The following is a 14,771-nucleotide window of genomic DNA, read 5'->3' on the forward strand; positions in this document are numbered from 1 at the left end:
CCCCGCCCCCACCCTTACGGGAGTCACAATCCATTCTCTAACCAACACCCCGCCCCCACCCTTACGGGAGTCACAATCCATCATCTAACCCTAACCCCGCCCCCACCCTTACGGGAGTCACAATCCATCCTCTAACCCCAACCCCGCCCCTACCCTTACGGGAGTCACAATCCATCCTCTAACCCCAACCGCAACCCTCTACTTACTAGCTATTTCTCGTGTACGTTGTAGAATATCCGTGTTGTTTTGTGTTCCCCTTGAGATAGAGGGTTGGCCATCAGCAACATGTCCCCACTCTGCCCTCTGCTCTAATTCGCGGACCCGCCCATTAATGAGTTATGGTGATTCGTTTTACAGTTTATCTGTTAAGTAAGATAGGACGATGGAAAATGTTAGAAAAAAATTGGCGGAAAGTTTTCATTATGTTATCCTTGATGCAGTTATATTATGTTCGAAATTTATAATTCATGCGTTAGTTATGTATATATTTGGTTCCTAAAAGAGATAGAACGCTAGGATATATAAAGCTAGGATAGAACACGGGGAGAGAACGCTAAGATTTTAGAATAGAAGCTACAGTAAGATATTATCTTAGGATAGAACATTAGGATAGAAACTACAGTAAGATATAATCTTAGGATAGAAGATATACTAAAATAGTCCAACCCTAACATTTAACATAATGATAGAAACTACAGTAAGAGATTATCTTAGGATAGAAGATACACTAAAATAGTTCAACCCTAGCATAGAACATTAGGATAGAAACTACAGTAAGATATTATCTTAGGATAGAAGAAATACTTATATAGTCCAACCCTAACATTTAACATAATGATAGAAACTACAGTAAGAGATTATCTTAAGATAGAAGATACACTAAAATAGTTCAACCCTAGCATAGAACATTAGGATAGAAAATACAGTAAGAGATTATCTTAGGATATAACTTTAGGATAGAAGATATACTTAAATAATTCAATTCTAGCATAGAACATTAGGATAGAAACTACAGTAAGATATTATCTTAGGATATAACTTTAGGATAGAAGATATACTTAAATAATTCAATTCTAGCATAGAACATTAGTATAGAAATTACAGTAAGATATTATCTTAGTATAGAAGATATACTAAAATAGTTCAACCCTAGCATAGAACATAAGGATAGAAACTACAGTAAGTGATTATCTTAGGATAGAAGATATACTAAAAAAGTTCAACCCTAGCATAGAACATTAGGATAGAAACTACACTAGTACAGTAAGAGATTATCTAAGGATAGAACTTTAGGAGAGAATATATCGTAAGATATTTTACAATAAGGATAGAACTTTAAGGTCGAAACTTCCGTACAAATATATATAAAAAAAAAATACCACCAGATAACACTAAGTGTTAAAAGTTTTAGACTGAGCATTAACCCAAGCAGACGGATGCTGTATTTGTGCTCTAAAATACACGTGAAAATAGACTGTAATTTGATTTTTGTGCTGGTCTTTTTTCGGGTTTCAGTTAACCTTGTATGTCTGGGCGTTAATGGGCATGCTTGATAACAAGGTTTTCTTACCTCTCATATTACATAATGCATGCAATGCCCTACATTTACTTCAGATGTTTATCTAGATGTCAAGGACACTGGAAAGGCCTGGTAAGATAAAAAAAAAAAAAAAAAAAAAAAAAAAAAAAAGTGCAAACCATCAAGTACATAGTAACAGAAGTTTAAGAAATTTAGAAGTAACTCTAAGAAATTGACATTTGTTTTTTTAATACGCCGGATGATAATAAAAACAGTCCATGCTTTGTAACATTGAAATGAACAGGTCAACCAACGCCAAGTCTGTTTTTAATTAAGACCCTTAAGAGCCCTTTCATACCCCTTCTGCCCATACTAGTTCCCTCGCCCAGTCATCATCTCTCACTCCCGCTCCGTGAAATATCCCGTTATGAAGATATCTTCATATCCTTAACGTCATACAGACATCCCTCCATCCATCCATCCCGTAATACAGATATCCCTCTGATAATCCATTCCGTCATACAGACATCCATCCAATCATCCCTCACCTCATCCATATATCAATTTGATAATCCTTCCCTTCATACATATATCACTTTGTCATGTATCCGGTCACGGTTAACCCTCTTATCATTCATACCTTCATACAGTTATCCCTCTGAACATCCTTCCCGTCATACATATATCCTTTCGTCATGTATCCGGTCAGTTATCCCTCTGAACATCCTTCCCGTCATACATATATCCTTTTGTCATGTATCCTGTCAGTTATCCCTCTGAACATATTTTCCCTCATCGAATATCCTTTTATAATGTATCCGGTCAGTTATCCCTCTTACCATCCATCCCGTCATACAGATATCCATCTAATCCTCTTTCCCGTCATACAGATATCCCTTTGTTATGTATCCGGTCAATTATCCCTCTAATCATCTATTACGTCATACATATATCCAACTTATCCTCAATTCCGTCATACAGATATCCATTTAATCATCCATCCCATCATACAGCTATCCCTTTAATCATCAATCCCGTCATACAGATATCCCTTTAATGATCTATTCCTTCATACAGATATCCATCTTATCATCAATCCTGTCATACAGAAATTCCTCTGATCATCCATCCGTCAGACAGATATTCCTCTAATCAGCCATCCCCTTGTACAGATATCCTTCTTACTTTCCATAACGTCATAACGTTACTCTATCACCCTCATATCTCATTTCGTACAGGGTACTATAGACGCTGGAGGGGCAGCCTATGTATGGGAGGTCAACACAGCTTCAGACAGACTGGACATCTTCAAGTAAGTACAACGTCCGTCACAAAGACTGTCTAGACAAAAAAGAAGATCCTATAACAAGGCTAGGAAAACTCGTAAGCCACAGGACTAGGACAGATATACAAAACTTAAATCTAAAATGCAAAACAGACACGTAGAGCTTACAGTAAGTACATGTATGCTATTATTAGCCCATAGCTCGCAGAAAAAATGAAACAAAATGGAGTTTTATTAAGAGTAAAAAGATGGACACAAACAACATCCCACCAATACGAAATCCAATAGATGGTCTAACCTACCCCGATTCTAAAAGCAAGGCACACATTTTAAATAAACAATTTCCGTCCGGTCCGTCTTCACCAGGGAAAATCTTTCAGAATTACCAGATTTAGGCCCATCGCCATTTCACACAATGTCTCCCATTATCATAATCATAAGTGAGTCAGGTGTACACAAGCTACTACAGAATATACCGGTACATAAAGCTACTGGCCCAGAAAATATTCCAACTAGAGCTCTCAAAGAGTTATCAACAGAAATTACTCCAGTACTACCTTGTCTTTTTCAAATTTCTATAGACTCAGGCACAGTACCACTTGACTGGCGTGAGGCACGTATAGTACCAGTCTTCAAGAACGGTGATAAACAATCTGCTGAAAATTACCGACCTGTTTCACTTACTAGTATCACCTGTAAGCTACCTGAACACATTATCCATAGCAATATAAGGTCTCACCTTGAGCACCACAATATACTCACCAATCTTCAACATGGCTTCAGATCTAAATTCTCTATTAAAACACAATTGATCCTTACTATTGACGACATTGCCAGGAACCTTGATAAAACAAACAAGTGGATATTGCTCTGTTAGATTTTTCTAAAGCCTTTGATAAAGGGGGAGNGGGGGGGGGAATGGCAGATGAATTTTAACGCCAAAATGAGTTCCATCAAAAATATCTCTAGGAAGAAAACCCCTATCAAATATCAATATTCGTTACATGGTCAAAATCTAGAAATTTTAGATTCTAGAAAATGTCTAGGGGTCATCATTAACTCAGAACTAAATTGGAACAACCATATACAGTCCATCACCACCAAGGCTAACAAGACACTAGGTTTCTTAAGGCGCAACATGTCATCTTGCACTATAAAAGTATAATCAGTAACATATACAACACTTAAAATACTGGACACCTTCAAGTTAGCACAGAGATTGGCCTAAATGTTACGGAAGGGTAAGCGTCTTCTTGTGTATTAATGACAACGCCATGTCAATGTTGTGACATTGATGTTGAATTGTTTGTCTTCAATTCGTCCTTGACCTCTGGATGTATGTTTCAGCTTTGACCCTGACCCTTTAGTCCAGTACACACTGTGGAGTCTCGTCATTGGTGGAACATGCAAGCTCTTTTTCGCCGTTGTGAAACAGAGTGCTATCCAGCGTATGAGTTCTTGCAAAACACAAAAAGAGGCGACGACGTAAGAATTTTTTGCCACTTCTGCAAATGTCTTTTCAACCGTCTTTCAAGCCTATGCATGAATGAGTTTTCATTATGTCAATTTTTGTATGCTTCCAGTGTATACCTGTTATCTGGCCCCGCCTTTCTCTTGACGATGAGTCTGGCCTGTGGGGAGGGATTAGTGGCCTACGCCTACTTCACGTCAAAAGGATGTGACCCCCTCGAATCCAAACAGGTGCCCAATCCTAACCAAGTAAGTCAAATGAAACAATGTGCCAATGTGAAGACAATACGTCAAGAGTAAGACCACCAGACGTACTGTATCATACAAGACAGAATCGAACGTCTTCTTTCTAATGCTAACTTACTAATAACAACAAAAATATTTTTGCGAACGTAGTTTGTTTGTAGCGGATGAAACATTTAAAGTTTAAGTGTTTCCAATTTAATAAGTACCATCAGCTAACTGGCGCACCAAGTAGGTGTCTTGTGAGTCTCTACATATTTGACAAATCTTTCCTTATGTCTTCAATGTTAAAAGATATTATAACTCGAATCCTTTAGCCGACAAGACACATACCAACACAATATTGTTAGAAACAATCAAACTCGCCTCAGCGACCACCTGTAGAAAATGAACTGCTTCAAACTTTCTCGTGCGTGTTACTTAAATAAAACACGGTGTAGTGTGAATAACTGCTTAACACGACCACGAATCTACAAAACACTGTCGTAAGAATCAAACGACCACTTGTTTTGCTATAAAATGACGACGAAATTGACGTCCATTTGCACGCTATTACAACCGGTGTTTAGTCAAATAATAATAATAAAACGGCGACCATTTGGCGACATCACTGATTCGAGTAACATAATCTACTTTAATAAAGAATATTACGAACTGATATTAAAAAAAGTAAAACGGCGACCATTTGGTGACATCACTGATTCGAGTAACATAATCTACTCTAATAAAGAATATTACGAACTGAGATTAAAAAAAGTAAAACGGCGACCATTTGGCGACATCACTGATTCGTGAAGGTAGTAAAATGTATCCCCCACTCGGAATAAGCAAGGATTTGGCATGTATCTGTTCAGGTATGGTCGTACATGTAGTTATAGCGTTTTGTCAATAATCCTTGATATGTATGTCAGTAGTTAAGTTTACTTTACGCCACAGTTCAGAGAAGTAAAAGCCTCACAAACGCCTTAAATTGATGTGTTCATAGATAACATGTATGGGTTACAGGTGTTCTTGGAGTGATGAATGCCTTCATAATTATGCTGGGAATATGACAGTTTTGACCTGTTTCCGATCGTTTTGCCAAAATTTCCACATTTAATAAAAAAAACATTCTTCAAAAATGTTGAAACTTATGTATGAAGTAAAACCAAAAGAAAAAAGAAATATTTCAAATTTGACTTTCACCTTTTTTTGGGACTTTAGGATATAACTTTAGTGGAACCATTAAAAATCATTGTATGACAATTAATATTTCTGCCTTGATGGGTATGTATGGTGTGGTGGTTCTTTATCGTTTACAGAATTAAAAACAAAACATATCACAACTTGACTCGTTACAGCTCCTGCCTTACATGGTGGTCGACATATTTCGGAACTTTCCGGGTATGTCCGGAATGTTCCTGGCTGCCGTCGTGTCTGCATCACTAAGGTAGTATATATATACGTCGACTATTCATTGTCTTTGCTTGTCGAATTAGTCGTTGTTTGTCATCAATAACATTTTGTGTAAAAATAATTTTTTCCTCATGAGCAATAATTCGGATATCTGCTCAACTGGATATGATCTGTTAATATTGGTTATTTTTCGGTAAGATTTGAAACTAACATGACACAGTGAAACCTGTCTAATCGAACCCTTGATTATTACAATGTCCTGTCTAATCCGATGTAATGTTGTTATCCAGATTCTTTTGAAAACAACCATGTACGGTCTGTATATTCTAACAGTCTATCAGTGCTGTTCATCTGATCAGCTTCCGCTCTGATAAGTTTATTTGTCTGTCTTTCCATCCAACTTTCCAGCTCTGTGTCCTCCAGCTTGGCCAGTATGTCCTCGATAACACACGAGGACTTCATCAAACCTCACTTTCCTCGTTTGTCGGACGCGACTGTCACCCGCCTGTCCAAGTGTTCAGGTAAATAGGAGCAATGGGCATACAATGAGAATGGCTGGTTGTCGAGAAACTTGGTTTGAATGTCATGTAATTTCGACTGTTTGTCAATCTAGTTATCCTAAATGATTATGGTGCATTGAATTACTTGTCACTACCATGATGTGGTTCCTTTGGCGACGTCACCGGCTCATTATAGTGATATAACCCATTCATTATCACTATTACACTGTACGAACTGGTGATATCACTACATTGTGACGGTGATTCGTGAAGATGTAAAAAAAAAAAAAAAAAAAAACCGTGCTAAAATTACTAATTTATCATGAAAACAGGTATGATTGCTCATGCTAACATCATACAATCAGGGTTTATGAAATGTGGTATCCCCGAGTGGAGAAGTCAGGGTATTGTTTTATAAAAGGACACTTTACAAAAAGGTTAATTTACGAAAGAAACTGTCTCGGCCAAATGGGTCAAATGAAAAACTACTGGAAGCGATAAAACATGAAAACACTCTCCTCACAAAATGGTTTCATAATAATGGAATCCCTGGGAAATACAAAGCAAAGCTTGATCTTTGCCCTGTTTGGTACGTCCTCGTGCTAATACAATGATAGGTCAGCCTCCAATTATGTATGTCATAAACATGTATGAGTATTATATCAAAATACTGTTAAATTTGCCTCCGGGTGCCCCGAGGTCGATTCTTCTACTACGTTATTAAGATAAACTAATTCATGTAATGCATTTACGTCAGCAAGTATCAGCTGATCAGAATGAAGGAACAGGGAAATCAGCAAGTCAATAAGATGTATTGTCATGAAAATTAGGAATGTTTATTGCTCGTATTTGAACAGTATTACTAAGATATTCAGTCAGTGGTGTGGTTACTTCGCCTTAAGTATGTTTGTGCTTAATCAGTCTTGCCATGAATAAGTAATGAATCCGACAAGCTACACGTGTAATAATATAAACATTCATGTGATTGATGAGTGAATTTGTCAAGTAATAATAATAATAATATACAACATTTATATAGCGCCCTATATAATTTATAAAATTACTCTAAAGCGCTTTACAACATATGGATAATAGTAATGGTTATAATTGTGAAAACAAAAAACAAAGGCTTACAATCACTTTTTTACATTTAAGCAAGCAATGTGCACATAATTGAACAAATAAAAGGGTGGTATTTACATGACGTCTTTGCAAAGATTCTAAAATGCAGACGTGAAGAGGTGAGTTTTGATGTCCCTCTTGAACTTGGCCAGGGGATTTGACTTTCTAATAGCAGATGGTAAGCTATTCCACAACGTAGCCGAAACCCCCCCAAAGCATCTGTTTCCGTAGGTCACAGAACGAGATTTTGGGACACACAACAAAGATTCTGACTCCGACCGCAGTGATCATGACGGCTGATACAGGGACACAAGCTCCTGTAGAAAAAAGTAGTAAACGTTATCTTCCTTGAAGTAAAAGTATATCATGTTTGAGTAAAGGTGACATTACCTGTAAATACATGTTTGGTTACCTGTAGTTTGCGTTTAACCTATCAATAAACGTTACGCTACCAGAAATAAACAGTATGTGACCTGTCGGTAACGTTATGTTACCTGTAATAAACGTAATGTTACCGGTCGGTAACGTTATGTTACATGTAGTAAACGTTATGTTACCTGTAGTCAACGTTATGTTACCTGTAGTCAACGTTATGTTACCTGTAGTCAACGTTATGGTACCTGTACGTAACGTAATGTTACATGTAGCCAACGATATGTTACCTGTAGTCAACGTTATGTTACCTGTAGTCAACGTTATGGTACCTGTACGTAACGTAATGTTACATGTAGTCAACGTTATGTTACCTGTACGTAACGTAATGTTACATGTAGTCAATGTTATGTTACCTGTAGTCAACGTTATGGTACCTGTAGTCAACGTTATGGTACCTGTACGTAACGTAATGTTACATGAAGTCAACGATATGTTACCTGTAGTCAACGTTATGGTACCTGTACGTAACGTAATGTTACATGTAGTCAACGTTATGTTACCTGTACGTAACGTAATGTTACATGTAGTCAATGTTATGTTACCTGTAGTCAACGTTATGGTACCTGTAGTCAACGTTATGGTACCTGTACGTAACGTAATGTTACATGTAGCCAACGTTATGTTACCTGTAGTCAACGTTATGTTACCTGTAGTCAACGTTATGTTACAAGTAGTCAACGTTATGTTACCTGTAGTCAACGTTATGTTACAAGTAGTCAACGTTATGTTACCTGTAGTCGACGTTATGTTACAAGTAGTCAACGTTATGGTACCTGTACGTAACGTAATGTTACATGTAGCCAACGATATGTTACCTGTAGTCAACGTTATGTTACCTGTAGTCAACGTTATGTTACAAGTAGTCAACGTTATGTTACCTGTAGTCAACGTTATGTTACATGTAGTCAACGTTATGTTACCTGTAGTCAACGTTATGTTACAAGTAGTCAACGTTATGTTACCTGTAGTCAACGTTATGTTACAAGTAGTCAACGTTATGTTACCTGTAGTCGACGTTATGTTACCTGTAGTCAACGTTATGGTACCTGTACGTAACGTATTGTTACATGTAGCCAACGATATGTTACCTGTAGTCAACGTTATGTTACCTGTAGTCAACGTTATGTTACAAGTAGTCAACGTTATGTTACCTGTAGTCAACGTTATGTTACATGTAGTCAACGTTATGTTACCTGTAGTCAACGTTATGTTACAAGTAGTCAACGTTATGTTACCTGTAGTCAACGTTATGTTACATGTAGTCAACGTTATGTTACCTGTAGTCAACGTTATGTTACCTGTAGTCAACGTTATGTTACCTGTAGTCAACGTTATGTTACCTGTAGTCAACGTTATGTTACCTGTAGTCAACGTTATGTTACCTGTAGTCAACGTTATGTTACCTGTAGTCAACGTTATGTTACCTGTAGTCAACGTTATGTTACCTGTAGTCAACGTTATGTTACCTGTAGTCAACGTTATGTTACCTGTAGTCAACGTTATGTTACCTGTAGTCAACGTTATGTTACCTGTAGTCAACGTTATGTTACCTGTAGTCAACGTTATGTTACCTGTAGTCAACGTTATGTTACCTGTAGTCAACGTTATGTTACCTGTAGTCAACGTTATGTTACCTGTAGTCAACGTTATGTTACCTGTAGTCAACGTTATGTTACCTGTAGTCAACGTTATGTTACCTGTAGTCAACGTTATGTTACCTGTAGTCAACGTTATGTTACCTGTAGTCAACGTTATGTTACCTGTAGTCAACGTTATGTTACCTGTAGTCAACGTTATGTTACCTGTAGTCAACGTTATGTTACCTGTAGTCAACGTTATGTTACCTGTAGTCAACGTTATGTTACCTGTAGTCAACGTTATGTTACCTGTAGTCAACGTTATGTTACCTGTAGTCAACGTTATGTTACCTGTAGTCAACGTTATGTTACCTGTAGTCAACGTTATGTTACAAGTAGTCAACGTTATGTTACCTGTAGTCAACGTTATGTTACAAGTAGTCAACGTTATGTTACCTGTAGTCGACGTTATGTTACCTGTAGTCAACGTTATGGTACCTGTACGTAACGTATTGTTACATGTAGCCAACGATATGTTACCTGTAGTCAACGTTATGTTACCTGTAGTCAACGTTATGTCACCTGTAGTCAACGTTATATAATCTGTAGTAAACGTTATGTTGCCTATAGTCAACGTTATGTTACCTGTAGTCAACGTTATATAATCTGTAGTCAACGATATGTTACCTGTAGTCAACGTTATGCTACAAGTAGTCAACGTTATGTTACCTGTAGTCAACGTTATGTAACAAGTAGTCAACGTTATGTAACCTGTAGTCAACGATATGTTACCTGAAGTAAACGTTTTGTTACCTGTAGTCAACGTTATGGTACCTGATCGTAATGTTATGTTACCTGTAGTCAATGTTATGTTACCTGTTGTTAACGTTATGTTTCCTGTAAGTAACGTTACGTTATGTTACATGTACCTTACGTTATGTTACCTGTACCTTACGTTATGTTATCTGTACCTTACGTTATTTTGCTGTGCGTAACATTATGTAACCTGTACGTAACGTTATGTAACCTGCAGGTAACGTTATGTTACCTGTAAGTTACGTTAAGTTACCTGTTCCTTAAATTATGTTACCTTTAGTTAACGTTATGTTACCTGAACCTTACGTTATGTTACCTGTAGTCAACATTATGTTACCTGTCCCTTACGTGATGTTACCTGTAGTCAACGTTATGTTATCTGTAAGTAACGTTATGTTACCTGTAGTTAACGTTATGTTACCTGTCTTTACGTTATGTTACCTGTAGTTTACGTTATGTTACCTGTAGTTAACGTTATGTTACCTGAACCTGACGTTATGTAACCTGTGCCTTACGTTATGTTACCTGTACGTAAAAGTTATGTTACCTGTAGTAAACGTTATGACCTGTAGTAGACGTTATGTTACCTGCAGTCAACGTTATGTTACATGTAGTAAACGTTATGTTGCCTATAGTAAACGTTATGTTGCCTGTAGTAAATTGTTACCTGTAAGCTACGCTATGTTACCTGTAAGTTACTCTATGTTACCTATAGTAAACGTAATGTTACCTGTAAGGTACTTTATGGTTGGTACCTGTAACTAACGTTATGTTACCTGTAGTAACAAACTTTATTATGATGTACCTTTAGTAAATGTTATATTACATGTACTTTCATTGTATGAATATAAATATCATTGGTATAGCGTGCGTACTTACTTACCATTTCAGTGGTGGTGTACGGCATTGTAGGACTAGGCATTTCATTCATGGTGGCAGAATTTCCAGGATCAGTGTTCAAGGTCAGCTATATATACATGTCCCATTTACATAAGGTCAGTCAGGTATCCTGAAACAGGAAACGTGTCCCGTATACTTAGCTTGTTATTTGATGAATAATATAACAATTTGCTAAACAACTTGTTTAATCGTCTGTCATAACAACACTGATATCTTGAATATTAAGTCTGCGAATTTTGTTTCAAAGTACACCAATCCACATAAATTTCCTGAAGCCAAAAAAACCCCTCTGGATCCGCCACTGATTCATGTGAACCTGTTGAAACCTAAGAAGTGTGTGATCTGCCTCCATGTAAAATACGCGCCTTTGTACATGCTAACTGTATTACATGTTAAACTGTGTCAAGACTGTTCGGTGGCATATTTATTTGTGATCGGTGTCAGTTGTAACATATGCAGTAAAGCGCAAGCTCTCTCTCTCAGTAATTATTGTTTTACTTATGGACTAAATTCTCTGTTTTAAAAGGAACAGTTGCAAATTCTATTTAATATTAACTTACACTTTTTTTCTTCTACTTTGTTTTCTGTTTAGCGCTCATGTTTAAAATTGTCAGGTTGACATAAACTATTCTTTTTGTTTTTAACTCGGTGGCGTTTGACCTCCATAACATTCTATACGATACAGACTGTAAACATAAGCAGAGAAGTTATTTCCATAAATAACGTTTATTGTCTCAACGCCGTGTGTACTACAGTGCCCTCAGGTCACTTACAACGGTCACAAATCACTACCTAGCTGAAAACTACAGCGAGAAAACACTAGTCGTCCTACATATTTGTAAACTATAGTATAATGTAGTCTACTTTTACTTTAGATAAGCATCAGTATAGTGCTTTCCACTTTCACTTAGGTAGCCACTAGTATGTTCACCAGTACAATATTGTTTCACTTTAGGTAGCCCCATTACATGTTATATTTTTACTTTAGGTAGCCCCATTACATGTTATATTTTTACTTTAGGTAGCCTCCAGTATGCTGTCTGTTTTTGGTGTTCCAGTTGTTGGTGTATATCTGTACTCCATATTTTTTCCATCGGCGACACAAATCGTAAGTGATGCATTGTTAGTAAAGGTTGGTGACGTCACATATTCGTAGTCCATGGGTGTTACATATGTAAACCCGTGTAAGTTTTGAAGGAATCCATATGTTCCTGTCAAACTAAATATGTAAAATTTAAGAAATCGCAATTAAATCTAAAATAAAATAAATAAAATGAAATAAAAATGAATTTATAAAATAAAGAAACGTAAGAAAGAAAAACAAATAAAAGGAAATCAATTTGCAAGTCAACTTTTTTGTAAGAGCTCAATAGCCCGTACAATCCCCTAATAATTGGTATAGGGATAATACAGTTGATAAAAGAGTTGGATTATTACTGTTGATGACGTAAGGATTTGTATAATTGAAATAATGATTTCTAAGAAGTTTAATGCAGTAAAATCAATGGGGTAGCTGTGCAGCCCCTAGGGGTTGGTGATAGTCCTAGGACTCCATGCTTGTTGTTCCAGGGTGCGATACTCGGGGGAGTGGTAGGGACGTGTTTAGTATTTTGGATTAACATCGGCAGCGCCTTTAACAAAAAACTTCAACCCGCTGCCCTCCAACCCGCCCCTACCGACCAGTGCTGGAATGTTACACAAACCAACGTCACAGAATCGGTGATTAGTGACGTCATCAAAGTAAAGGAGAGGTAAGTGACATTATTCCATATTAACATCTGATTAGTATACCTCCCCCACCATTCCAAACAACTATCTACGGTCAGTACAAAATACTTCGTTTTATTATGTAACGGAAAAACGAAAACTTTTCTTTTCTGAACGATTTTTTCCCCCATCAATATTAAATTTGGTGTGTGTGCCAAGTTCTTGAAAGTACCACCATTTTTAGGTCACCTGAGCTTTGCTCAAGTGACCTATTCCAATCACTTTCCGTCCGTCGTTGTCCGTCGTCCGTCGTGCGTCGTGCGTAAACTTTTTACATTATCAACTTCTTCTCAAGAACCAGTGGATGGAATTTTTTCAAACTTGGTCAGAATCATCCTTGGTAGATGAGGCTACCAAATTGTAAAATTGGGATTCCTACCCCAACCCTAGGGGCCAGGGCGGGGCCCAAAAGGGAAAATTAGCCAATATTTCAAAAATCTTCTTCTCCAGACTCAGAGGTATTACAGTCATTTTCTCTGCATGGATGGAAAGATCATCAGGGGCTTTATTTAAATTGTAAATTTCAGGACCCCCGAGCTATCTGTTCTCCCTTGGGGAGGGGGTAAAGTTTACTATAGTTTATATAGGGAAACAACACTTTTGGGTATATTTTGACAATTTCCTGTTGGAAGTTATTTTTACTTGGTCAGAATCATCTTTGGTGGATGACGGTATCACATTGTAAACTTGGAATTCCTGCCCCATCCCCAGGGGTTAGAGCTGGGCCCCAAAGGGAACATTTACAAATATTTTCAAATTCTTATCCATTGATGACATGACAAGTATTGTATTTCACTTAGTTTACATGCTGATTTCCACATCACATCTAAATAATAAAATAAAGCTACCAGTACCTATGATATAACTCAGGTGACCGCTAAGGCCCTTGGGCCTCTTGTTCTTATCACTGATACTGTATCAGGCTGTGACAAATACCGTAAAAAATATTTCTATCATTCGCTACAATTGTTCATCTGTACCAGTATATCTATATCCTTTGCTGTGTGTTATTAATCTTGTATATTGGTGCTTCCTTACTTAGATTTAGTAATTATGTCACAAGGTTGTTGACCCTTGTGGACTACCAGTCCCCGAGGCAGTAACCTTGTAACCGGAATTCATTCTGGCACGGTTGGTACTTGGAATACTAGTTCAAGTATTAAGCCACAGGCATTATTATACGTTTGTATAATAATGCACCCTCTATTTCGCTATTTTTAGCTCACCTGGCACGAAGTGCCAAGTGAGCTTATGCCGTGGCGCGGCGTCCGTCGTCCGTCCGTCCGTCGTCCGTCGTCCGGCGTCAATATTTTACTTTAAACGACTTCTTAAAAATAACCGAAAGGCCTAGGGTGTCGATATTTGGCCAGAAGCAAACTTGGATGAAGGGCTACAAAGTTTGTTAAAATTAATGACCTTCACCTATTTTCAAGGTCACAGGAGTCAAATATGTCAAAAACTTTAAACATCTTCTTCTCAATAACCAAAATGCCCAGGGAGTTGATATTTGGCCAGAAGCATGCTTGGGTGAAGGGCTACCAAGTTTGTTCAAATGAATGACCTTCACCTATTTTCAGGGTCACAGGGTCAAATATGTTAAAAACTTTAAACAACTTCTTCTGAATAACCAAAATGCTCAGGGTGATGATATTTGGCCAGTAGCATGCTGAGATGAAGTGCTACAAAGTTTGTTCAAATGAATGACCTTCACCCATATTCAAGGTCACAGGGGTCAAATATGT

The 14,771-nt window shown here is 37.3% G+C and overlaps 1 protein-coding gene across 2 annotated transcripts in view; it reads left to right on the plus strand.

Moving 5' to 3' along the window:
• LOC110447130 (sodium-dependent multivitamin transporter-like) overlaps positions 1–14,771 on the plus strand; it is a 30,249-nt gene that overhangs the window by 5,511 nt on the left and 9,967 nt on the right. The window contains exons 6-13 of one of the 2 annotated variants that reach the window (XM_021492597.1): positions 2,758–2,831; positions 4,152–4,289; positions 4,388–4,523; positions 5,858–5,946; positions 6,321–6,433; positions 11,254–11,324; positions 12,284–12,370; positions 12,832–13,013. In XM_021492597.1, coding sequence (XP_021348272.1) covers positions 2,758–2,831; positions 4,152–4,289; positions 4,388–4,523; positions 5,858–5,946; positions 6,321–6,433; positions 11,254–11,324; positions 12,284–12,370; positions 12,832–13,013 — 890 coding nt within the window. The remainder of the gene's footprint in view (positions 1–2,757; positions 2,832–4,151; positions 4,290–4,387; positions 4,524–5,857; positions 5,947–6,320; positions 6,434–11,253; positions 11,325–12,283; positions 12,371–12,831; positions 13,014–14,771) is intronic. The other variant, XM_021492598.1, reaches the window with a different exon arrangement.

This window comes from Mizuhopecten yessoensis, unplaced genomic scaffold (assembly GCF_002113885.1).
Source record: "Mizuhopecten yessoensis strain PY_sf001 unplaced genomic scaffold, ASM211388v2 scaffold3229, whole genome shotgun sequence".
Taxonomy (NCBI): Eukaryota; Metazoa; Mollusca; class Bivalvia; order Pectinida; family Pectinidae; genus Mizuhopecten; species Mizuhopecten yessoensis.